The 26,495-nt window shown below is 36.6% G+C and overlaps 3 protein-coding genes across 9 annotated transcripts in view; 2 read left to right on the top strand and 1 right to left on the bottom strand.

Annotated features, from left to right (window-relative positions):
* Positions 1–7,498, top strand: part of vipr1b (vasoactive intestinal peptide receptor 1b) — a 40,947-nt gene extending 33,449 nt beyond the window's left edge. For 2 of the 4 annotated variants that reach the window (XM_044105429.1, XM_044105426.1), the window contains one exon: positions 496–4,275. In XM_044105429.1, coding sequence (XP_043961364.1) covers positions 496–684 — 189 coding nt within the window. In that variant the 3' untranslated portion in view covers positions 685–4,275. Of the gene's footprint in view, positions 1–495; positions 4,276–6,680 lie in introns of those variants that run through there. The other 2 variants (XM_044105428.1, XM_044105427.1) reach the window with 2 other exon arrangements.
* A 2,232-nt stretch (positions 7,499–9,730) lies between these two features.
* On the bottom strand, positions 9,731–12,927 carry sec22c (SEC22 homolog C, vesicle trafficking protein). The gene is made up of 3 exons (XM_044105430.1): positions 12,797–12,927; positions 12,197–12,408; positions 9,731–11,926 (listed from the first exon to the last, which is right to left on the bottom strand). Exons 2-3 carry the CDS (start codon positions 12,376–12,378, stop codon positions 11,710–11,712), a joined length of 399 nt encoding a protein of 132 aa, XP_043961365.1. The 5' UTR covers positions 12,379–12,408; positions 12,797–12,927; the 3' UTR covers positions 9,731–11,709.
* A 139-nt stretch (positions 12,928–13,066) lies between these two features.
* Positions 13,067–25,559, top strand: nktr (natural killer cell triggering receptor). Of its 4 annotated transcripts, none has more exons than XM_044105422.1 (17): positions 13,067–13,179; positions 14,187–14,265; positions 14,665–14,739; positions 15,579–15,686; positions 16,274–16,318; positions 17,715–17,802; positions 18,545–18,574; positions 18,889–19,034; positions 19,187–19,376; positions 19,478–19,645; positions 20,492–20,579; positions 20,762–20,910; positions 20,993–23,671; positions 23,750–23,830; positions 24,145–24,204; positions 24,694–24,795; positions 25,022–25,559. In XM_044105422.1, the coding sequence occupies exons 2-17, from the start codon at positions 14,208–14,210 to the stop codon at positions 25,089–25,091; spliced, it is 4,137 nt and encodes a 1,378-aa protein (XP_043961357.1). In that variant the 5' UTR covers positions 13,067–13,179; positions 14,187–14,207; the 3' UTR covers positions 25,092–25,559. The 4 variants fall into 4 exon arrangements, with proteins under 4 accessions (XP_043961357.1, XP_043961358.1, XP_043961359.1 ...); XM_044105423.1 differs by having other exon boundaries at positions 13,087–13,171; XM_044105424.1 differs by lacking the exons at positions 13,067–13,179; positions 14,187–14,265; positions 14,665–14,739 and adding an exon at positions 16,537–16,560 and having other exon boundaries at positions 15,618–15,686.
* Positions 25,560–26,495: the final 936 nt, after the last annotated feature.

Genomic DNA, 26,495 nt, shown 5'->3' with positions numbered 1-26,495 from the left:
GTCTTTAAATGACAAAATGCAGGAACAAAATTTAAGTATTTATGTGTTATTTTTGAGCAAGAAAAGCTATTAAAAAAACTTAATACAAGTAGCATAACATTTGCTGTACAGCTTAAAAGAAATGAAATTTAGTTGAGCAATGAATCACAAATGGTAAAAACAACAACAAAAATATTGTTCCAAATTGTAAACAAGGAGTGTAACTATTTCCTTGGTAAAGCTGGAATAAAGGAAATAAATAAATGTCTTTGTTTTATATTAAATGGTGAAGAGGGAAACCCAATGCAAGAAAATGAAAACAGATTATTTTACTAAAGCAATTGCAAGTAATGAGGTTTGGGGGATACAAAATAAGGCCTCACAAAAGAATTTGGTGCTGGAAAAGACAGGACAATCAGACAAAGAGCTGACTGAACAATATTTAAGATGGACTTTACGTACAAGTTGAGATCTGTAGCTGTGAAAGTTTGACTATAGTTCCTTGTCCCACTGTAGGTCCAAGGGGAGTTTAAAAGGAAGTGGCGTAGGTGGCACTTGCAGAGATACATGGGCTCAGACACCAAATACCAGCACCCGTCCAACAGCAGTAACAATTTCAGCACCCAAATCACCATGTTGACGCGTTGCAGTCCCAAAACGCGGCGCGGTTCGTCCTCCTGTCACGACGACTTGTCCTCCATATGAGTCACAAAACCAGATCAAACCAGACAAGCCAGCTGTAGTCTTTTATGACAAAAACCTGTCATGGAAACTCGTGCACAAAAACTACACATTCACTCATCAGCACTTGTGATAAATTGTGCAAATCTTTTGCTGATCATGTTTTGTTTAAAAGCCAAAGTTTCTCATTTTAGCCATTTTGAATGTGTTTTTACTTATTATTTTACTTTTAGGAAAATGCTGATTGGTAAATGTTTGAGTTGAACATTTTTGATCATTTATTTAACTCTTCTTATGGTTGTTGTTTTATGTGCTGAGACACAAGACATAGTTACAAAACATATAATAATGTGATTGTGATGTGAACTGCACTGTAAGATACATTTGAGGTGTTATTTTAAACTGATTAAAAACCATTTATTGGCATTTAAGAACTCCTTGAAACGTTGATAAGACATCAGTAGGAAATGATGATCTGATGTTCCTGTATTTTATTGTGTGGATTCTCGCAAATGCCAAAAGTTTAAGCAGGAAGACCAGTGTGACCACGTCAGGGGTTTGGATCACAAATGCTTTTTTTTATACACTATCTCTCTTACATACAGACTGATTGCCTTCTTTTTTCCATCTATGTTGCATTCTCTCTTTGTTTTCCTGATCCCTTGATTGAGCGAATGGTTTTTATCATTTCAGGCACTGACAAGTGTCTGGTTTCAGTGTTATCAAGCAACACTTTTCACCCCAATCTCTGTTTTCGTCAGGCTGCACAATAACCTTGGGGAGAAAATACCTTGACACGACTCAGTGATTGAATGTTTACATTTACTCGTGAAGATAATTTAACGCTCTACAGACAAATGAATAGTGTACATAAAGCGTGTGGTTATACTTCTTGTGAAGTGTGGATTAATTTATGACTACAAATGCTTTAATTAGCTACTAGTAATTGTTTAACATTGCATTATAGATGATCAAAAGCCTCCAGATTTACACTGTTGTACAGGCTTGTTAATGTAACAGTTTCCGGTTCATTGTCTGGTAGAGTAAATGCTCAGATTTATAATGCGGAAGAGTAATGCTTACACAATGATGCCTCCTTGATCATGCTCCAGCGGTCTGACAAAAGCCTCCATTATGTATAATATTTATGGAAAGGTCCACTGACTTGTTATATACAAAACTTACTGTCACCGGAGTCTGAAACTGACAAGGCAGTAGAGAACGCTGTAAAGCAAAGCAAAGTGACAGGGCTGACTAGTCCTGTCACATTAAGGCTTTTGTCATGCTTCTCAGCTCACATGGGGTGGACTTCAAGTCATTCCCACGTTCATGAAGCAACACGGAGCATCTAGGAGAGTTTACCCAGACAGAAAAAAAACAAACCTGTCCTAAGGGTTTGACTGTTTTTTTTTTTTTGTTTTTTTGTTTTTTAAATCTTCCATTGTAAACATTTTTCTGAACATCCCAGTTCCACTTGCATTGTTGACAAAGGCAACATCACATTTTCAGGGCTGAGAAACTTTATGACAGGCAGGTCCAGACAATTCCAAATATCTTGAAAAACACAAAGTCATACAAGAATCCTATCACGTAGATAGATTAGATTCAAAGACACAGTTTAGTCTGATGCTAAAAGCAAAACAGGAGGGTCTAATCCAGTTTATAATGCCAACTGTTCAAAGGGTTTTTGTCCTGGGGGTTATGAGGCGAGGCGGTGGAGCAGGTGCACCATGTGCAGGGACTGTAGCTCCACAGCGCAGCTGTCCAAGGTTCAGTACCAAACCTTGAGACCTTTGTCACGTGCTTCCCCCTTTTATCTGTCTCTCTCCATTTCCTTTTGAGTTGTTCATTTTGCAGCAATCCCTCTTACTGAACAAGCAGGCTGCAAAAATGGGCAGATTATCTCTGGGAGATAAAGCATTCCCAGAGTAAATACACCAGACAGAAGCAAGGCAGTTAAATTGGATAAAGTGATCTTGTGTTTTGTAATGTTTTACTTCTGTATCAGGCAAGTGGTTTGACTGCAAATGTTTTACATCTTCTGTTCACAGTACGTTTAACACAAGAAGCAACCGGTAATTTCATCTCTTGCATCTAAATCCTGCAAAACTTTTGTGGACATATCAATGCAAATCATATGCTTATCATTGATTTGAAGGTTTACGATAAACATTTGCCTAAACAACTGATGTTCTTCAAACTGAAGTTATTTTTTGACATTAGAACTTTGACTCTTTCTACTGGATGTTGCCTTCTACTTCCAAAATTAATCTCCAAACTATCTGGTAAGATAATAATGGCTTACAATCTTCAGAAAAACTAACTTTCGAAATTCTTAATTATCTTTTTAACAAAGTATAACCCAGAAATAGAAGCATTTATTAACGTGACATAACAGTGCAATACTAACCTAGACTGTCCTTTTCTGTCAAGTAGTGTTCACACAGCAGCAGAGACCAAAGTCATGAATTGACAAAACTGAGTAATCTGCACCATTTGCAACCCAATGCTGTTTTTAAAAACACCACCCTTCTCCATCCTTACTGTGCACTTTTGAAGTCCAAAGAAAATATCTGCAAGATATCGTGAAACAGAAAACTGAAAGGGCAATGGAACAAACTGCAGTCAAAAGGTTATGGGCCCAAAACCTTTAGCATGGGAATCTGTGGGAAACTCTAGTTTTGCTCTTGTAGTCACGTATAGACTGTCTACTATAACAACACCAGAAAGATACTGAGTCCTAAAAGAACATGCCACTTTTTTTTTTACTTCATTGTGGAACTTCAATTCTTTAAACAATGATATCCCATTAAAATTGTTGTGTTCTCATGTGTAGCCAAAAGTAGAGTACAGTTAAATAACGGTGCTGGCCTGCTCATCTAGTTTAGGAGGTATATTATAGTTTTCTTTGGATTTCTGAACACAGCCTGCTCTTCCTTGGTATAATCAAGGATCAGCAGCATTTGATGTAAGCAGTAAAGGACTGGAAGTGACTCAGCTAGCAAGTTGCCCTCGTGTCACATTTTACTCACTGATATAAAATCTGTCTCATTAAAACCAGTAGAAGAAACGAAATAACAACACTGAACTCTTCCCGTAAACATATCGTTTGTCTCAAGATGCCTATGATGTAATTGTGTGAATTGCTCATATTTACCCTTTATTAATGATGATTACTGTAAATAGATTTCTACAAGCAGCTGTACATGTTGATCCACTCTGTTTTTGCTACAGTGAAAAATAATGAGTAAACATTAAAAGGTGTTATTGAACCAACACATATTCTAATGTGGGCTTAATGTAAATATTCTGTATGGAATTTGGTGTGTATGATTTTTTGGGGGGCAAAGTTGTAAATATGAGGTAAGTGCAATGCATGTAATGCTCATCCAGTGCATATTGTTGTGAAACTTCAAATGTACTGTGTGTGTTTATATGGCTGACAGTTCTGTAAATACAAAACTGTATATGTTTTTGTATCATCTTAATCCTTCTGTTGTCATTTTATTATGTCATTTTCACTGCATACAGAAATATATTAACAGGGATGATTATTGATAAAAGATTGCCATTCTTCCACTTGAAATGAAGGAAATAAATTTAGAGCAAAAAGTATGGTGCTCGTCCTGATTGTGGGATTATTTTCTGATTCTAATTCAATATACAAAATATTGAATTAGTATATTATTTTTCTATGGATCTTGTGTTTATATTTAGAAATTCCTTTTGTTCACAACATTGGGAAAAACAGGCATTAATCATTGGACAGAGCGTCACATGTGTGAAGATTTTCTGCAAAATTCCCAGATCCTAAAGATATTTTGTTGTTGTCCTGTCCTTTCATCCAGATTTTTCAGACATTTCTCCTTGGTTTACTGGAGAGTAATTTATCAAACATTCCCAATCCTCATTACGCAACACAGGGGAAGTGATTTTAAAAGCTGTGGAATTTGATTTATGGATAAGCAGCGTGCAAGCAAGCTTGTGAAATTGCTGTTTTCACTTATACAATACCAGGATGTTAGCTCTCTCTTGATTTCAATGCATCATTCATTTGCAGAACTTATGAACTCACTGAGGATTTAGAATCTCGGCTCAGTGTCATGGTTGCTTTCCAATCTCGTCAGAGCTGATTTACCGAGAATATTCTTTATTAGGGTGAAAATCTCTGGAGAAATTATAGTTTTCACCCTGACCAACGATTATTTGACAAAATAATTCTAGAACTGAATTTATTTCAGTCACATATCAAACTTTTTTTTTTGTCCAGTTTGGACGTGTGCTCTGCCTTACAGAATTATAGTATAAAGACTATTTTATACTATAAAGTGCTTCACATTTCGTGAAGTTACAACCATAAATCGTTTTAGCAGTTTCTTGTTTTCTGATTCTTACTTGTGCACAAGTCAGAGAAGAAACGGTGTGGCTCAACAGCTTTTTTAAACAGTTCAGCAAATCTTGGTTTTTGTTTAGCCATAAAAATATTCACACTTGACAGGTCCAAACGTCCGACCATAATTAGAGATCAAAAGATTTCTTTTTAGTTTAAATTTTAAATCATATGTTATGTTTATTTTAGGTCCAATTCTCACAACTATATGACAGCACCAATCATAGCGAATAGGATCATGCTACTCTCTACTCACATGGCTACAGCAACCAACTGTCCCACTCTACAAGCCAACAAATACCGCACTGATCCACCAGTCCTCGTTTTCTTTTTGGAACAAAAGACTGCTAATTTTTTTAAGGTTAAATCTTCAGATGAATTGACAGAGGTCAATCCTGCAACCTTTTCAGTATAAAATGAACCGAGAACAGCCCATATAACTTAATGTACTGTAAGGTTTTTGGTACTTTGGCCATCACTGGTTGCAATCAAAATGACCTCACCAAGCCACAAAGCCATGATCAGACACTTTGCATAAAGAAGACCAGGCTTTCCCCTGGAAGAAGGCTTCCAGTTAGGAAGAAGCACACACAGCTCCAAATTGCACAACCTAGATAGAGGGAAACTAAGTGAAGTTGTAGGTAAAAGAAACATTTGTACTTTGCAAAGAGAAGGGAGCACGTGCAGGAGAAAAAACATGAGCAGCAGCTCAGGTTTTCAAATAAAAGTAAATAAATCAAATTTGGAATTTGTATTAGCATTCAAATTAAAACAATTTCAAGCTGCAGAGATTCACAGGGGGAAAAAAAGGATTTTGGATTTTTTACACACAATTCCTTCTGACAGGTAAACAGTGATATTTGTATAGACTGCATGTATCAACTATGACAATCCATCATCTGACAGTCCTAACTCTATTTCCCTCAAATTGATTTAGTCTCTCTGCACTCACCTACTCCATTACTAGATGTGACTTCTCTTGTTTCCTACAGAACATATGGGGAATAAAAAGGTCAAAGTCATAATATTACCTTGCACATAACTTTGTTGGGGGCTCATTCACCAGAATGTCTTAAGGCATGCAATTCATCACTTTTGATAGTCTGTGCATTTGCTTATCTGCAGTATAATAGGAGTCTTGCCATATCCATCATTGTCTGATTGTTGTCAGCCTCTATCAGTAGGGGAATATTCAATATGAGGTGGCATCCTGAATAAAAACATAAATAGTTTTGGGAGTCCAGCCTCATCCAATTTGTTTTCCCATGAGGCTGGTGTTTGCCACAACGCCGACCACACATTTGAGCAGCAACATACTTAAAAGTTTATACTTTCCCAGATTCAAATTAGTCCTTTTTTACTGCCACTTTCAAAATGTAAACCTGTAAACCCGATTTTATTAATTCATGACATTTTGCAAGGCATGGATGGATGGAATAACGACTGGAAATTCAAATATTTTATATCATCGTTGTTCTGTCTCAGAATTACCCAGATATGAAATTACAGGAAGTTCTCTGATGCAACAATCTGATTCATTCATAGTATTTCTGTGTAAAAATGTGAGCGTCAGAGGATTAATTTATTTGTTCAGAAAAATAAAATAACATTTCTCATTTCCTGGTGTTAGATGCTTCGTCAAAGAGACAGCAAGACTCAAGGACCCGGGCATGATAGAGGAGTGATTCATTGAAAACTTAATGGAAAAGCCTGAAGCGGGGGCCATCAAATGTGCAAAAGACCTGTAACAAAGATTCAAAAGATAGGAGTGGGTGCCAAAATGACTCACTCTGATTAAATCCTTCAAGCCTCAGACTCATTTGATACAGTCCCACTCCAAGACACCAACTTTAGCTTCAACATCACGCCTCAACCTTCCAAACAAAATTATTTTAGGGAGTTTTGCTTCCTGTCAGGATAAATTGAGAGCAATTTTTTCTGAAGTAAAAAGGCCAAAAATACATTTTTACTTAACGTCATTGAAAGTTTATAATTTAAAAAATATACCTTAAAGCAATCATTTTTGGTTTTGTTTAAGATTTCAAAAATAAAAGCACTCAAATGTAAGGCTGAAAATGTTACTGCATTAAATGTTTCATTTATTTTCACATTTTAAAACATCTTTAGTATGGGTGCTTTGCAGTCTGCACTGTTATGGCTTTACGTCCTGTCAGGAGTCTGAGCAATGATGTTCTTACTCTGCAACTCTTTAAACCCGGCACATAAAAAAAAAAATAAAAAAAACACTTGAAAGTGTGAGTGACATGAATGTAGAGTCAACATTTGTGCACATTCATCAGTGGGTGACATTACACAGCACCAAGGAAAGCAAACTAGGGTGTCTGTCAAGAAGTCAGACCATTTTGACACATGGAAGTAATGGAAGTCTTCTTTTCTGTTGAATTATTCAGATGATCATAAGACAAACATTCATTTTAAAAGGGAAAATAAATGCTGCTGTTCTGTGAAGATGCTGGGGGAGGAGGGACAGGAGGAAAAATGTGAGCCATAAACATTTCTCCAGGACCACCCATGCTGTTAAATACATTTGAGACTGATGAATCAGTGCTTTAAAATGGATGCTATCAGCCCTGTTAGAGAACTTCCATTTGTTTCTAAGCTTTGAACTAAATGAAATAATAAAAAACTCTTTTGTATGGAAGCAAAGACCAAAAGCTTTATAGAAAAGAAAACAAATGTTTCAACTATTGCAAAGTAATTAAACAAAAGAGATGACATTAACTATCACTCATAAATGTAAGTGTTTTACTTAAACATTCTTAATGTGTTGGAATGCTAATAAAAAAATAACCAAATTCATCCATATTTATAAGCCTAAAACTGATACTATGTTAGTAATTGCTATTCATACTGTTTTGTCTATTACTCCACTCTTTAACCGTTAAAACAGTATTTGGATTTACAAGGCTGTAGACTATTTACATTGACAAATCAATAGCAAAATAAACACTGCAGTGAGTAAAATCTATCATCATTAGTTACATTGTTGTGGGAATAAATACCTGAGAGTATCACGAAAAAAAGCCCATATTGGAAGTACATAACACCACTACAGGACAATATTCAGAGGTGCACAATGTTATTATTCTCTGCAGTTTCTTTTCACATTTGTTATGTTAATCTTTGGGCTTTTTCCTAACTTAAAGCCAAATAATCGTGCCTAGCTTAGAAGGAAATTATCTGTTCCAGTCAGTCTGTGCTGTGAGCAAAATTTGTAAAATCGCTGCCAACTCTGCAACAACATGTGGGTTGACATCCAAACTTCAGCATTGTAAACACCGCCATCTGGTGTTAAGATAGAGATACTACAACGATGCGTTTCAATGGCAGACCCAGGCATGATTTTACATTAGTTTATGTGAAACACTTGCTGGTGAAACACTTACTTAATGTTGACATTATGAACATAATATAAAAAATAAGTACTAAAAAAATACCAAGTTCCAAATTAATTTATTTATATTTATCATTTTTTGATTACTTGAGGATCAGCAATGGGGAAATCAGTTTAATTGCTGACAGAAAACATAATTTTAACTCCGTTTGCAATCATATAAAAAAAATCTAGTCAATAGAACACATATTCTGAAGCAAAACAGAAATAATAGAGGAATAAAGATAATTCTGACAATTAGATCATTTCAAATATTTTTTATATTTATTTTTAAAAAACCCAACTTTTTACAGTTATCAATGACTTAATAATTAATAGAGAAAAGACAAATTCCATACATATCTATTGAAGCCATGATGCTAATAGCTATTAACATTAACTGGTTGGTACGACTCAAACTTACAACTAAAAGTTGTTGTAAAAACAAAACAATCATTACAAGAGTTATTACATGACACTTTTTTATCTTCCTTTCATAAATTTGTACACAAACATAAATGTGACACTTCAACCTAAAGGAAGATGTGTGGAGTTCCAGAAACATATAGAAAAATAAAAATAAAAATAAATTCACTCCAAATTTTAAACATTCAGTAATAAAATCTTTACAAATAATCGTTACATAATAGTGCAGCTTTTTAAAACAAACTGTATTTAAGAAACCAGTGCTTTCATATCATTCATTATCTGTTGAAAAAGACAGAACTAAAATGTAAAATGCCCTGATCAGAATTTTTTAAGTAGATTTTGTAAACCTATGAGTTGCCCACATCAATTTTAATCGATTAAAATTTCTATTTAAGAATCAACATACAAGAAGATTCAAGAAGGAAAGCATTCAAAATGTGATTTTGGATCCTTCTTACTTACTTATATCAGGCAAAAAGGCTACGTCACACCAAGTTAAAACGGGCTTATGGAAAAAAACTGATTGATTTTGGAGTGATTAGTACTGTTAGCATAAATCAGACAGCTGTCTTTGTGTTTAATCCCTGGGGAACGTAGGTCCTTATCTTAACTATAAGATATCCATAAGAATAGTAATTCAAATCCAACATATTGCATGATAAGATATCAAAAGTTTTTGATTTACTCTAACATGCTTGGAAAGTCCTTTAATTTGAAGTCAAAAACATAATTTCTTAGATGGTAATCATAGAAATCATCACTCTAAATAGCTTCTAACTTTATTTTAAACATGATAGTGAAATAGCTCATGATTCCTTCAAACAATTCTTCCATGCAGATTTATTTATTTTACCCAACTTTTTACAGTTATCAATGACTTAATAATTAATAGAGAAAAGACAAATTCCATACATATCTATTGAAGCCATGATGCTAATAGCTATTAACATTAACTTTCACTGCTTGGTACGACTCAAACTTACAACTAAAAGTTGTTGTAAAAACAAAACAATCATTACAAGAGTTATTACATGACACTTTTTATCTTCCTTTCATAAATTTGTACACAAACATAAATGTGACACTTCAACCTAAAGGAAGATGTGTTGAGTTCCAGAAACATATAGAAAAATTAAAATTAAAATAAATTCATTCCAAATTTTAAACATTCAGTAATAAAATCTTGACAAATAATCGTTACATAATAGTGCAGCTTTTTAAAACAAACTGTATTTAAGAAACCAGTGCTTTTATATCATTCATTATCTGTTGAAAAAGACAGAACTAAAATGTAAAATGCCCTGATCAGAATTTTTTAAGTTGATTTTGTAAACCTATGAGTTGCCCACATCAATTTTAATCGATTAAAATTTCTATTTAAGAATCAACATACAAGAAGATTCAAGAAGGAAAGCATTCAAAATGTGATTTTGGATCCTTCTTACTTACTTATATTAGGCACAAAGGCTACGTCACACCAAGTTAAAACGGGCTTACGGAAAAAAACTGATTGATTTTGGAGTGATTAGTACTGTTAGCATAAATCAGACAGCTGTCTTTGTGTTTAATCCCTGGGGAATGTAGGTCCTTATCTTAACTATAAGATATCCATAAGAATAGAAACAATTCAAAATCCAACATATTGCATGATAAGACAGAGATGCTAACAAAAGTGGTTTTGATTTACTCTACTGTATGCTTGGAGTCCTCTTTTGAAGTCTGAATTAAACAATTTCTTAGGTGGTAGTAGAAATGCATCACTCTAAATAGCTTCTAACTTTATTTTAAACACCTTGTTGATATGTGAAATAGCTCATTTGAGTTTCCTTCAAACAGGAATGGCTTCCATGCAGAGATTTGTTGTTACTGTGACTCAGTAGCACTCGGTAAATTGTTTCTTACAGCCCAGTCAGTCAGTGCAGATCAAGCCGAAACTAAGTGAGTTCAATCACTGGCTGATTTCTCAGTTCATCTCTAGTTAAGATACATCTCTAGCTAATTTAATACAATAAATACTTAAAAGTGTAAGAAAATGTGTGCAGACAGCAGAGGTTATTGAAAGCATAAGCAGCTTTAACGTCAAACAGACCCTTCAGTGTTATAGCAGCTAAGCACATGCCCGAGAAAATGTAAAATAAGAAAACGAAACCCAACCACTTTGCCACATATTAAAACAAGAACTGGGCCATGTTTCTGCAAAGAACTTTGATTTAGGCATTTGTTTTGGATGAATGGATCAGAGAGCTAACAAGCAGCACTAAGAGCTATCCTTCAGTTCATCTATTGCTAATCCAAACTATAAAATAAGAAATTTTGTTACTACAAAAGCAACATGTTTTCACTCATAAAAGCATGTCCTTCCTATCTTAAAAGTACAATAATTACAAACCGTCAGAGAACTTTTTAAAGCGATTATTTAACATTAATGAAAGGCTCGGAAAAGCTGAAAAAATGGAAGCAGAACACGAGTAAAAGTCAGTCATATGATAAAAAGTAACCACCACTGTTGAGACAGGTTAATGGTCTCTATGTAGAAAATAGTGAGAAACCATGTATGAAAAAACATCTCAGGCTTTCTTGAAAATGTCTTTTTCATTTTTGTTTTGATTTGAAAGCTTCCAGACTGACTGCTCGTCTTTGTTTTCTTGCCTTAAAAAACAAAGCTAAGACATCGCTATGTACAAGAGACCGCTAGCTTGAACTTCCGCAGCACAACTTCATTCATTATCGTCTTCAAGTTATCATTAAAACAAATCCACATGGTGAAGTGGGCAGTTTACATATTCCTCAATCTGAATACTGGGTCGGTGCAGCACATTGGACAGTTCTGAGCTCCTCACACTCCACAGTCATCGGTCCTGTGATGGATTCTGCGAGTGAGGGTGAGCGAGGTGGAGAGGGAGGCGACGGAGATGTGGAAGAGGAGCTGCCATATGTTCCTCAAGCCGAGCAGGTACAAATTGCATAGGACAATCACGAAGCAGAAGGCTTTAGCAACAGGGAGGCTGCTGTGGCACACGCTCATGTAGGATACACCCTCTGAGGAGACGAAGCTGAACAGGTGAGAGGAGACAAGGTGTTTGGTAAACAAGCAGCCCGGCACAGCGAGGCATGGATGACCTCGTGTCAGCACCAGAGGGTCCAGGCATGGGCTGATTCTCAGCACATGTAGCAGGAATCAAAGAAAAACAAGAAACTAGGACATTAGCATAATTAGAGATGAACCCGCAACTTTTCAGGGTTTTATTTATTTATTGTGGGCTATGCCTAATATGTTCACTTTCTTAAATAAAAAATAATTGTTCAGGTTTCAGAATTCTTACTATATATTGAGCTTCTGGCCTTTAACGGTGCCCCTCTCAGGGAAACGGGGCAGAGACTTGCTGATGGTCCTGAGCTGCTGCTTCCTCTCCTGGAGCTCTTTATTGTGCTCGAAGTCGGTGGAAGCTGACAGAGGGAGTCCATCCCTGACCCGCACCACGAACGCAAACAGGATCAGAGACATGATAGCCTGAGTCTGTGGAGGATATGCGGCCTACATGGGGTAGACGGAAAAAAAGAGAGGATGAGAATTACCATTTAAAACACATCGCTTAGTTTGACACGACAGTTATATTTGGTGGTCATTCTAACGCAGATCAAACATGAATACACGATATTACCATCATATGTCTAATCATAGTTTTAGAAATTTTATTGGAAACTATGAGATTATTATGTAATAGACCTAGTGTAATAAAGGTTTAGTTAACCTGCAATTAACATACAAAAGTCAAATTAAATGTTTGTATTAACGTAATAATATTAAGAGATTATTAATATGTCTTTACATATACTACGTAATAAGGAAAATAATTATTAATTTATAAATTAACTTTAATTAGCCATGTACATTTAGATTACATATTTAAGTTACACCTTACCTCATTGTTATGGAGTTCATGCTGCACCTTGTTACAATGCTACTGTAAGTTAGCTCACAATAGCATCATACAAGCCAATCACACTGCTCACTGAAAAGCCAACCTCCAATAAACAACCTACGAAGGTAATTAGTAATTCCTATAAACAAGCTTGAAAAACCTATAAACAAATGGGAGTAGGACGGCTGATTTAAATTGTCCAGGGAGCTAACTTGATTTCTGTTTCTGGATAACAACCACAACAACAAATCTTCTACGGTACAGCAGGAGGGACAAACTTCCCAAAGGAAAGCCCTACTCTTAAAAAGAAGAAGGAAGTAGCACAAGCTAACGGTTTACCGTCAGTGACTAGCTCGTTTTACCCGGCTAGCTACTGTACGTGGGTAAGTTATTTAATATTAATTAATTGGAAGCTTTGAATAAATTTGTGTAGTACACGGATAAATGTGTTTAATGAAAGAAACGATGGAGAATGCAATGGAAGTTACTACGCAAACAGCACCTAGCGCAGCTAGCACTAGATAGCCGAGAGGTAGCTAATGCAACCATTTTGATAGCGCCTATGTTTTTGTGTTTTGCCAAGTGAACAATGTATTCTCTTCTTATTGTATTTTTAACTCTCCTAATGAACTGCAACATAGCTTTGTTGTCGGGTTATCTTGTGACGGAATTGCAATAGACGGCATAAATGTGTTCTTTTGTAAAAAAGTTAATTGTTTTTCTAAAGTAGGATGTATCCTTTAATTTTACAAAATTGTTATATTTTGGCCAGTTTATCTTGAATTTATGTTTGGGGTCTATAATAGCTGTTTTAACACATTTTATATATATATATATATTTTTTTATATATATATATATATATATATATATATATATTTTTTTTTTTTGCGTTACTATGACAACTTATGTAAAGTGTGCCCACCTTCCTTATCTTTAACAAAAATCCAGCTGTGGAGGTCTAAGGACAATGTAGGATGAGACCGCGTGAAATAAATAAGCTTTAATAACATTAAGATAGATGTGAAATTATGAAATACTGAGCTTTATGGGGAGATACTCTGCACTACTGTAGCATATCGTTTGATGTTGAAATAAATGGTTCTCTATTTTTAGCAGTGTAGAGTTGCAGTCTGAATGTGGCACTCCCGGCTAAACCTCCAAAGTAAATATCTGTAACATGATACACATTATGCAACCAACGCAGCGCAGTTCTACGATGGTAGTGGGGCCAACAAGTCACTAACACCATCACTTTAGGCTTTTCATTTTTATTGTGTACTTTCTTAATTTATTTAATCACAGGCACAGCAAGATCAGAACTAATAGAACGTTAATTTAACTCTTTGGCTATTTCTTCTCATTTTCTTTGTACTTGCCCTGTGTTTTTAGGTCACATGCACTTTGATCACAATGGGGGTAAAAGACCGCCCTCAGTGTTACTTTGATGTGGAACTCAACCGGGAGCCAGGTAAGGAAATCATTATTTGTCAAATTAAGAGAAAACAAGTAAACAGCACATGTTTCATTTAAACCAGAAACTTTCAAACAGTAACCTTCACTGTGATATTTTCTTTAATTCTGAGAAATGAAAGTGCAACACACAGTAGTTCACTAACTTGATAGACTGGTTTGGTCTCAACTGTTCCAAATCAGTGTATCAGTATTGAAGGGTTGTTTGGAACTGTTGTCCTGGAGTGGTTGTTCTTTCTGTTTTGTCAGTGGTAACTATGTACTGTAAATAAAAGCAGATTACATAGCCAATATTTCATTTGTTTATTTCTTTAGCATTTTTTCTTTAAATATGCTTTTCTTTTTTTTTGCAAAAAAAATTTAATACATGTAATAAATTCTCTCTTGCTTTCTGTAGTTGGGCGCATTGTCTTTCAGCTGTTCTCGGATGTTTGTCCCAAGACAAGCAAAAACTTTCTTTGTTTGTGCACTGGTAAGTTATTTTCACCCAGTGGTGTTTTCCATTGTATTATTCATTCCAGACATTTAGCAACATTTTGTGATTAAGTCATTTAATGAACTGGATCTTGGCTGGATTAGATGTGAAACCGAACAAGCTGTTACTCCTAATGCTTATTTAGCCAATCTATATCTTTAGTAATAGTAATTTGGTAGACTGATACATTTTATAATATACAAAATGAAATAAACAATAAACATACCATAGATTACTATGGTATGCAATTATATTCGTCACCCAGTAAATTTGCTCCCATTGATTGGAGCACTGTGCTGCTGTAGAAGTGGTCTTGCATCCAACAAAAATAATAAATTAGCAGAATTATTCCTCTTCTTTTTTCCTCTACATCTCATTGATGGAGATTGGATTGTTTCAGACTGAATAGTTGGCTTGTACATTTGTAGAAAACTGCTTTAATGCACACAATTTGCTTGTTTCACTTTTACTTTGATGGTACTTATAGAACCGGGTAAACCTACACCATAATTAACCAAACCTTGAGTTATTTGTGTTGGCAGTGAAATCAGATACCATCTTTTGCAATAGAAGCTTCTAAACTAAACATTTATCTTGTAAATGTAACACAGATAATCTAGAATGTGATACCTTTATGGATTTTTTTTCCCAGTCAGACTAAATATTTCTACCCTCCAGCATTGACTTTCAGCACGTCTTACCATTGGTATCAAGTTTTTAAAAATGCAGTAGCCTCATCCCAGGTCTTCCATTTCGGGACTACTTTTACTTTTCTTTTTTTTTTGTTTCAACAGAACAAGTTCTGTGAGAGTTTTCTAATAATCATGTTGTTTCAGGTGAAAAGGGAACTGGGAAAGTCACAAGGAAAAAACTGTGTTACAAAGGCTCTACATTTCACAGAGTTGTGAAAAACTTCATGATTCAAGGAGGCGACTTCACAGAAGGTAACAACATAAATATCCTTGCTGCTTTGAAATATTAAGTGATCGAATGATGTGGGACTAGCACAATGTTTCTCAATTCCGGTCCTCAGATCCCTGCATGATTTAGGTATTTCCCTTCTTCCACACACCTGGATAGAATCTGTGGGTGATTAACAGACTTCAGCAGTACTTGAGGCCTGCAGAGGCGGGCATGCAGTCAATTGGATGAGCTGTTCTGGAATAGAGGCACATCTAAAACATGCAGAACAGGGGCGCATGAGGACTAGAATTGAGAAGCATTTGGATTAGCGTCTGTGTTTTTGTATTAGGTTGCCATGTATGGATAAATTTGGGCAAATAAAATTCTACCAAAAGGGAAAACATGTTTGTTGAAGCGATTCAAAGAGTTTTTTATTAAGGTGCCTGAAACTAACAGGTTCACTGCAGTTTTGCTAACCTGGAAACCTGCTGCTTCCTGAAAATGGCAGCAACGTCTACAAAAAGTGTTTGATAAGCAAGCTTTGATCATTAAGTGTTTTGTTTGCTGTACAAAACGCTGTTAATTTGACATTAAAAAAATCTAAGTTTATTATTTTTTTTGGCTGCAGGAACTGGAAGAGGAGGGGAATCAATATATGGTGGCTACTTTGAAGGTATTTCGATATTGATTCATATAATAAATGTGTGTTTAAGTATTGCAATTCTGTGCTATTTGAGCAAAGTTTTGCATGTTCTTCCTAGCTGAATCATTAATTTCTTGTGGCTTTCCCAGTGTGTGAATTTAATCAAATCAGCATGGGAAGTAGCCATTCTCGTTACTAAATGCTACCATCCTCCTGCTAAAACTATCAACATATTCTCTTATTTATAGAGTGGTCTTTTGCAAAATGAGAAGGTAAGAAATGTGCACAGTTCAGTAACACCATGCCAACATAGTCATCACAACAAAGTCTGACCCAAAAGTTTACATGCCCTGACACACTTTCCATTCAGTCAGATATCCCTTTTGTCCTCAATGTTTGCCTGCATCCTGCATTTCTAGTGTCTTTATATCTGATATGATGGATATAACTCAATTATTGACTTGATGACATTGGTTGTATGAGAAAATATAGTCCTGTAGGCAACTAAGAGAAAAGAGTAAGTTACCATAAACACAAACTGTCTCAGAGAAAAACACTACAAGCTCAAGGAAGAAGGTTTTTATAGTGGAGACTGACGTACAAGTTTGGACTGTATATGCAGAGATTATTCAGAACAATGATGGAGATGTGCTTCATTTATCCAGATGTATGTTTATTGTTTTCAATCAGAGTTGAGGTGGTTTTTAAATACACTTTTTGTCTTGCTTTGTCCTGATTTTAAATTCAAGCTCAAGAAGTGTGAAAAAAACCAAAAACATTATTGTCATTTTTGGATAGATCTTTAACCTTGCACCACTTGAGCCATGCTCAGAATTTTCTTTTAAAATTTTACGTTTTTATTGTTGACATTATCACTGCATGGCTGAGCAGTACCTGAACCTAGCTTTGTTTGTTCATGGGTTATGTATAAAACCAGCGATGACAAAAATAATTATAAAAAAAAAAAAAAAAAAGTTGTTCTTTTTAACTTAAAAAACGTAACATGAATATTTTATTTTACATTAATGGGAAACTAAATTGCATTTCCAGGCTTATGACATTGATTTATATAAAGTTAAAAGATTACAAGTTTTCTAAAGGAATTTATTGTTTTTGTCTTGTAGGGTGTAAGTAGGAGAATTTTACTGTATAGAATGTATTTTTTTCCATTTAGCCTGTTATCAAGTATCAGGTTTATTAACAAAATCAACAGAAACTGACAAACTTCCTGCAAATATCTTTAAACTCACAAAACCACCAGTTTGAAGCTTTAGAAAATTATTCAAACATTTGGATCCATAGAAACCAAGGAGAAACAAGGGTTATGTTTTTTGATTAATTATATTTTTTATCTCCAAAAGTATTTCTATTAACATTAACTGGGGAACACCCTCTGAAACTTTGATTCCCCTCTGTCTGTTCCCAGATGAGAATTTCATTCTCAAACATGACAAAGCCTTCCTGCTGTCCATGGCCAATCGTGGGAAGAACACCAATGGCTCCCAGTTTTTTATGTGAGTAAGACTCAATTCATTTAAAGCACAGCTTTCATTCCCACTGAAGCTCTGTCTTAGTTTTTACTTAGTCACCCTTGCCCTGTTACAACCCTGCAGAGTAGTATTTGCCATCTAACATCCCCTCTCTGTATGTGTGTTAGATTTCAAAGTGCAGAGCAACATTGGATTCATTCTTTTTTTACCTACAAATGTGTTACATTTTTTCTCTTGCCGTTTTTGTGTAAAATTTACAGAAACTCTAGCATCCTGCTCTTCCAAGGTAATGTGTCTCAAAGGCTGTGTTTCTCTCTCTCCTGACTTTCTTTGTCATGTTGTAGTTTTGCATTTTCAAACACAATGCACTGTTTATTTTTGAAATGCTTAAGTTTCAGTAATAAGTTCAGGCAGACCACGTTATTTGGACTGAAAGATCTCCTGAATCACATAATGGCATAATGGTTATCACTTTGAACTTTTCCTTCACAAGTAGCTACTTGTGAGACATTAGGGAGGATTTGTATTTTTTTTTCTTCATAATTTTACAGCTTCCTACATTTTTAAGTTCTAATTCAAAATTTAAAGTGCAAGATAAGCCAAGAGTGGTTCTGTATGCTACATATTTTTTGGAGACTTTTTTTGTGTTATTCAGTTGCAGCCTCGTGTTTGAGTGATTTTGTTTTCTCAATTATCAATGTTTTCATTTATTTCCATGAAACCCTTCACTGTCATTGATCGACTCAACTGGATTAACCACAAACAGCACAACTAAAATGGCTCCTCACCTTGATGGGTAAGAAGCTCTTCAGTCGTTTCCAAATATATAGATGAAAAGAATCTCACCTTTATTACTATGAAAGGTTTCATAGAATGTGTCTAAATAATATTCGAAAGCCCTAAATAGCATTTCACCAATAATTTCATCTGATTGATGGATAGAGAGTTCCCTTTTCCTTTATTTAACAGCAGAGGCGGGCATAAACACACAGGGCGTAAATCACTGCACCTTTCAGGCGCTAACTTACCTTTGAACTTTCTTCATAAATCCAAACGGAAAACAATAGTAAGTTTGTTCCAGGAATACATTTTCTGTTTATCTCCGTCCAGCGTCCATGTTGTCTTCGGCCTCGTCATCTCTGGGTTTGAAGTGATAAAGAAGATCGAGGGACTGAAGACTGATTCAGCTAGCAGACCTTACGCTGATGTGAGAGTGGTCGACTGTGGACAGCTGATCACAAAGTCTGCGAATGATGGTCAGTGCAATGTTTTTCTTGAAAACCCATCTTATGTTCACCTACAGGAAAATGGTATTATTTGGCAAATATCACTTTATTTGATATCATTAAATATAAAATGCAAAAATCTTTATAATTTTTTTAACATTTAAAATAAAATTTAATTCCAGTGCTTGAGGGCAAGCGGAAAAGATCTTCATCCATCAACTCCAATGACTTGTCCAATTTTTCATCGTCTGAAAGTGAATCAGAAGAAAAGCTCAAACATCGAAAGCGACTGGCAAAAAGTAAGCCATCTAAAAAGAAAAGGAAAGAAGGAAAAAAGGTCAAGAAAGCTGAAAATGTGCCTTCTAATGAAAGGTATGTTTTAACATTTAAAATATTCCCATGATTTAGATTAATTCCTATGATGTAAATACAACCATGCAAGTACATGTTTGGTTATGTTCCTGCTATTTAAGGTGTGCAGAAAAAGAGACGGCAGAAGGTGAAAGTAAACCTGAAGAGGAGAAGGAAACGGGTGGGAAGAGGGAGAAGCCTGTTGTTCGGCCTGAGGAAATCCCACCTGTGCCAGAGAATCGCTTCCTGCTGCGACGGGACATGCCAGCGCAGGAGGACAAAACAGAACCGTTAGTTATCAAGATTATTGCAGATTATTAAACACATATAACACACCTCAAAGGTATTCAATCCCCTGGAACTTAATAATGCTTTGTTTCATTACAACCACAAACATTTATGTAATCTATTGAGATTTTTTATGACAGGCAAAACCAAAGTGAAAAGGAAGAAAATTGTGTATTTTGCTGACTTGTACTGGTATTTACCCCCGTTTAATCAGAACTCTTTTGGAGTACATCTCTGCCAACCTACAGCTGAAGGAAAGCGTCTCTACACATCTATTTTTACACATACTCAATTAGATGTATGTTTGTACTTCGACTGGGCCATTCTCAGAATGAGAATATGCTTAGATCTAAATTATTCCTTTGTGGCTCAGGGTGTATATTTAGTGTCTAAGTTTGGGCTGTAACTTCATTTATTGTCACATCAACGTCAACCTGCTTCACTTTTGAAGGATGTGAATTGCAGTTTCAGTATTTGTTGGATTTTGCATGTTAGGCAAAAAACTCTACTTTGAGTTTGTTTGACCAGACAACCTTCTTCCACAGGGGTGGTGTGTACCCTACATGGCTTGTAATCAACTTCAATCACTTCTTCAAATAGGTTTCATTCTACAGTTTTTGCTTTTCTGATAAAAGCTTAATTATCTGGCCGGCCAGCCATGTTTTGGAGTAGTTGTGCCACTACAAAATTAAAATATTTGGATTATGCGTTTAACAACTCTTTTAGATATTCAAACTTTAGATTTTTGCCTTACACATAAACAAGGGGCATGAATACTTTTGCAAGGTAGCGTATGCAGTACTTAGTGTAGTTATTTAATTAATTTAAAATGAAATTGTATCTTTCAGTCTTGAGAAAGAAGAAGCTGGCCCTTTGGCTGAACAGAAACCAACTGTGACAAAGTCCGGACGGAAGATCAGAGGCAGAGGAACAATTGTATGCTCTTCTCTTGATATTAAGTGACTTCATATTTGTTTTATGTAAAATTATTAAAATCGTCTGTTTTCATTTTTGTTGTCAAGACAATTTATCACAGAGAAACTCAATTTCGGGCCTTAAATGTAAAGTGTAGATTTTCAAAATTAACCGTTACTCCTTCCTTTTGCTTTTCATTTTAGAGATATCACACTCCAACCAGATCTAAATCACGCTCTACATCTGTTGAAGAGCGTGGGGGCAGTGAAACTCCACCACACTGGAAAGTGGAAACAAAGAGAGCCAAAGTTTTTCCTCCCCAGAGTCCGGAAAGGTGGAGCAAAGGAGACAAGTAGGAATTATGTTCTACTTCCCACCTCTTTGGATGTTTTTCCTGTATTCATTTGCCTTCATGCTTATTTTTGCTTTAACAGACTTAAAGAGCGTTCTTCAAGCAAGTGGGATAATAGAAGCAAATCTCCTCAGTCCCACTCTGGAGAACTTTCTTCAGACCAAAGCTCTGAGAGGTCAAGCCAGCACCGGCTTCCAAAAAAAGAGAAGAAAAAAGCCAAACACAAGAAGAAAGCCAAAAAGCGCAAACATGGCAAGAAGAAAAGCTCCAAGAACAAATCTCGAGAACACTACGACTCAGAGTGTGAAAAATCAGCAACTTCTGCTAGGAGGTCCAGATCCCAATCGGCAACCCAGTCTCCCTCAAGTGAACATCGTTCTTCTGGCAGGAGAAGGCAGAGATCCTCCCTGTCTTTTTCTAAATCCTACTCCAGGTCCTACACATCCAGTCGATCCAGATCACGAGGAAAATCCAGGTCTTATTCACAGTCCAGAAGCTTTTCTAGATCACGAAGTCGGTCTTTGTCTGGATCCAGGTCTCGGTCTTATTCTCAGTCCCGGTCAAGATCACGGTCAAGGTACAGATCAAGATCCCGGTCATCTTCTCAGTCCAGGTCGAGATCAGGGTCTAGGTACACGTCCAGATCCCGATCTTTGTCCTCTAGGAGAAGGAGTTTTTCCAGATCTCCAAGGAAGAGGAAGACAACCAAACCCAAAATGGATGCAATGATGCCTGTGACGGGGAAGGTCCAAGATAAAAAGATTACACCTGTTCCTATACTGCCAGCTCTCCCAGCACCTGAAACAGTTCCTGTGATCCCACTGAGTGACAGTCCTCCTCCTTCTCGCTGGAAACCAGACCAGAAGCCCTGGAAGCCCTCCTACATTCATATTCAAGAAATCAAAGCTAAAGTTATGCACAGTAAGCCCTCTACCGCTGGTACAGCAGGGGACGGCTTCTCCAAAAAAACTCACACACCGAAGTCCATATCAGAAGATGTTGAAGAAAAGTCGGTTCACAAAACATCACACAGCGGATCCTCCAGAAGCAAGTCCTTCAGTCGCTCCAGGAGCCGAAGTTCTAGCAGGTCCAAGTCAAGATCAGTCGAACCGTACCAGAGCAAGTCGTCATCCTGCGACGAAAAGGATCTAAAAGGAGGAAGCAGCAAGAAGAATTCATTAGACAAAGAATGGAAGGAGTACTACAGTTCTCTCAACAGAATAAAAAATTTAGATAAGTATATTTTGGCCAACAAAAGTCAAGACGGACTCTCAGGTTCAGGAAAAGAAGTGAGCAGTGAGCTTAGCCCTGATTTTAGTGCCTCTTTGGAGAACAAAAAAGAGAGGGAAAACTCTGAAGAGCCAGAAGCAAAACGTTTCTCTTCACTGGCAGAGAAAAGCTTCAAAAGCCTCTCTGAGTGGGATAGTGACAGTGACAAAGCTACCCAAATCAACACTGCAACCGTGGTTGAAGCGGTCCAGTCCAGCACGATGCTGGCAACCGGATGGGATTCAGACAGAGATTCTGAGAATCCAGCAGACCGAAAAACATTTGGTTCTGAAAAAGAGGAAGGTGAAGCAAGTTCTGAATCAGACTATGAGGCCTTGAAGAAGACGTCAAAAGCAGTGACCGAGCTAGGATATAAAGTTGCTGCTGCTGTAGCGGCCGCTTCCTCTTCTTGTCCTTCAGAAGATAGTGCTCATAAAGTTGTACAACGGGAGCGCAAGAAGAGCAAGAAAAAAGCCAAACGGAAGCATAAACACAAGAGGAAAGGAGAGAGTAAGAGCAGTTCTCATCATGGGAAGGACAAAGCTAAAAAGTCCAAGAGAAAACACCAGAAGCTGAAAGAGACTTTCCATTGGCAGCCGCCGTTGGAGTTTGACGAGGAGGAAGAGGATGACGAATCTAAAAGGGAGAGACGTAGTCCTGGTGGAGAAGTTGAAGAAAACATGGGTGAAGATTTTAACAAAAATAACCAAGATTCAACTGACTTGGATAAGAAGCCTGTAAAAGAAGAAGAGAAGATTCAACTGAGATCCAAAAAAAACATTGAAAGCACAAATCCCTCTGAGCGAGCATCCAGCCAGAATAGCGTCAAAGACCAAGATTCTTTAGATGATATGGAAATCTGCACCCCCGAACACAATGTTGACATCATTGAACACCCTGTTACACCTGATTTGTCCAACACTGCCACTAAATTAACCCTAAATTCTACCTCAAAATCATCAGAAGTGGCAAGCACTGATGGTGCATTGACTCAGAGCAAAGCCCTGCCTGATGTCACTTCCTCATCAACAACTGCTGGACCACAGGAAGAAGCACCTCCTGGAAGAGCGGTCATAAACTTCAAATGGAAGCCATTAAAGCGAATGGCGGTCACTCCGGAGGTGAACGTCCAGGCCGTCATGGTGAAAAGCAAACAAAACGAGAGCATCCAGCCACTGGGCATGCAGGGAGTGAAAATGGAGATCAAGAGTAAAAACCGAGTCCGACCGGGTTCGCTGTTTGATGAGGTTCGTAAAACGGTACGGCTCAACCAGAGGCCACGAAACCAGGAGCAAGAGAGTTCAAGTGAGGAAAGATCCTCACTTGAAAGATCTGTGGGGAAGGCCAGAGGTGCATCGCGCTCGCCAAAGAAGTCCAGCTGCACATCGAGAAAGTCCCGCTCTGCTTCCAGCCACCGTTCCCATTCCAGAGGCTGGTCTCGCTCCTACAGCGAATCCAGAAGTAGATCCCGTAGCTACAGCTACTCCTCCAGGTAAGAGACAAACGTCACGACACCTGTTTAAATTGCCAAATCATGACTTTTGTTTAAGTCACTTTATTGTTCCTGAAGGAGCCGCAGCCGGAGTCGGAGAACCCGCAGGCGAAGATCTCGCTCTTGCAGCAGCACATATCGAAGTTATAGCAGGCATAGGTACACCACCTCTGTTATTTAAGGATTTATTTTAATTAACAGGAATGTAGCTTCTTGGTATGGAGCTACAAAAGTGCCAAAATTCCCAACATGACCTGTCAGAGTTGGGGCTCATTTAACTGGGCAATTAAAACATTTATATATTGACGTTTTGGCTCTATTGATACTTGGAATACAGAAGCAGAGTCCTGGAGGTAAATAAAAATAATGGTTTATTTTTTGTTTCTCTTCACTGGATCATAATTTTTGTTTATGGAGTGTGTTTTATGATATCTATCATCTAATTTTGTGCTTTTCGTTTGTATTCCCAACAGTCGGTCATACAGTAGAAGTCCCTCCAGAAGCCACTCGCATCATCGCCGTCGGAGGTCCAGGTGTGTTAAACTCCTCAGTCTCAAACCTGTGACACTGTCGTCATCTTTCAGATTTACAATGACTTATAGATCACGTTTTAATAAACATCTCAATATGTTTCTTTAATATATGACATTTATTTTATTGCATACAAGTAAAAATGTATAAAAATGACAAATCTGGATATTTTTAATTGGGGAAAAAAGTGCTATGGTGATTATTTGCACTTCTGACAGTTTGCATCTTTCAAGTGCATTTCTACAGTAAGATCTCATATCCCACTGTTTTCCAACCAGGATGTGGAACATGGTTAAATTGCTATTGGTTCGTTATTGGCTACAGTTTAGTTTGGCTGTTTGTGCTTACTAACTCTAAATCCCAATAGTTAGCGTTGCATTTACTGTACTTAATTAATTGGTAACACAAGAATGTTCTGATGCTCATTCTGAATACCACTAAAACCAAACCTAAATAATCTTTTACATTTTGTTCTTTTTATTTTGCTACAGGTCCAACTCCTATGACAGCTATTCCAGTAGAAGTCGGAGCGTGAGCAGGAGACGAGGGCGCAGGCGAAGTGAGAGCTATAGGAGCTCGGAGCGCCGCTCACGGTAAGACAACAGAGAAGGGAATCTCTATTCAACCTTTATTCAGATTAATTCTATGTCCTTAGACAGTCTCTCTTCATGATTTGGATGAAATATTCATGAGTAATTTATTGATTAAGCTATTTCCTATGCCAATGCTTCCCAATGAAATAAAGGTGTCTGCATCCTTGCGATTGTCTCTCTTGACAACTAAAAGCTGAAATGTTTTGTTGCGATACGTCTGCTTCAGGTCGTCCCGCTCTTCAAGTCGCAGTTCTTCCAGAAACAGGAGTCACAGCCGCAGCAGTCGCTACAGCTGAGCCTCGCCTCAGCTGAGAGGGGACACACCGACGGCCTGCTCTCATGGAGGGTTCTTCGTATTTTTATACTGTGCTAAGGTTCATTATGTGAGATGAAGGGATGATCATTATGGTAATGAATGTGAATATAACTTGACGGCAGTCGGTAGAGCATCTTGTTACTCTGCTGAAATTTTACATGCTTGCTATGAGAGAGGAGTCGAAAGTAATTAACATTGTTGTATATTTATGTGTTCTTTAACGTTTTCTTCTTATAAGCTAAATGGTGCAATTATTATTCTCTTAAAAACATCTTTAATGTGTTTGAGCAGGAAAAATGTTACTTTTTTGAGATGAGGTAAAATCTGTCTGTCTTTGTTATAATTTGTTGTCTCTGAATGGACAGGTGAATGTAGAAGCTGTACCTAAAGTATATTATCTCATACTTTTGTTTTTAATGACTATTATTAAATATCACCACTCTTTGAACTTCTGTTTCTTTATTTTGGAAGCCAACAATATTTTTGGCTTGGCATTTATCGTGCTTCCTCAATTATTGGGAGTGAGCTAATAGGCTTCTTTCAGTTGCAATGCCTCAGTTTGATCTGCAGAGGGCAGGTTTCCATGCCGTAGTGAAGACAGGATCAAATCACGCTTTAGAGTTCAATTTATTATTCAATATCAGATATAACCAAAAAAAAAAAGTAAACAACCTTTATATTTTTAGACTTAACTATATATAATATGTCTGATATATTGAGGTGACTTTATTTTGACAATGATTTTACTATATTATTTAAAGTACACAAGAATATTTAAGGATTCCAAACTTATTTCTAAAAAACTTGTTTAAGTAGAAAATGTATTGTAGTTCTTTAACAAGATGATTAAATTATTTTTTTTAATCTTGGGTCAAATGCCCAATATGCTTTTGAAACAAACATAACATCTTGTAATATTGTGAGATTAAACTGAATAACTTAATATATTAAGTAGGAGAAACACAGGAGCAATTAAAATCCTGTTAACTGTTTTTATATCAAATTAAAACTGGGACTGGATTTTGGTTTGGCACTAGCTGTACCAATAGTATCCAAACTTGCTACATTGGCCAAAAGTACCACACTGAAAGCAGATAAAAATATTTTTCTCTTTTTACATGCTCACTAATAACTAAACGTGTAATATTTTAATAAAACAAATCATGTAGTCTGACTTTTCAAAATATAAACTGGAAAAATGGAATATGTGTCAGTCTTTGAAAACAAATACAGTAGAGCTCAGTGGTGACGGGGAAAGCATTTGCTGTACTTGACCAATCTGTTTTTATTTAGTTTTTTTCTTTTTTTTGTGGCCTTTACTAAATAGTAAGTAGGGCGGTAGGGTGGCGGGAGAGTTGAAAGACATGCACCAAATGGCTCAGAT

Source organism: Gambusia affinis, linkage group LG21 (assembly GCF_019740435.1).
Source record: "Gambusia affinis linkage group LG21, SWU_Gaff_1.0, whole genome shotgun sequence".
NCBI classification, from domain to species: domain Eukaryota; kingdom Metazoa; phylum Chordata; class Actinopteri; order Cyprinodontiformes; family Poeciliidae; genus Gambusia; species Gambusia affinis.
This window is presented reverse-complemented; position numbering and strand designations above follow the sequence as displayed.

What these genes read in the sequence shown, in the direction of transcription:
- sec22c (XM_044105430.1), bottom strand. Translation starts at nt 12,378, where the DNA reads ATGTCTCTGATCCTGTTTGCGTTCGTGGTGCGGGTCAGGGATGGACTC. An exon ending in GGCCAGAAGCTCAATATATA is followed by an intron (nt 11,927 to 12,196) that starts GTAAGAATTCTG and finishes TCACCTGTTCAG; the next exon opens with CTTCGTCTCCTCAGAGGGTG.
- nktr (XM_044105422.1), top strand. Translation starts at nt 14,208, where the DNA reads ATGGGGGTAAAAGACCGCCCTCAGTGTTACTTTGATGTGGAACTCAAC. An exon ending in CGAAGTTATAGCAGGCATAG is followed by an intron (nt 23,831 to 24,144) that starts GTACACCACCTC and finishes TATTCCCAACAG; the next exon opens with TCGGTCATACAGTAGAAGTC. An exon ending in AGCTCGGAGCGCCGCTCACG is followed by an intron (nt 24,796 to 25,021) that starts GTAAGACAACAG and finishes CGTCTGCTTCAG; the next exon opens with GTCGTCCCGCTCTTCAAGTC.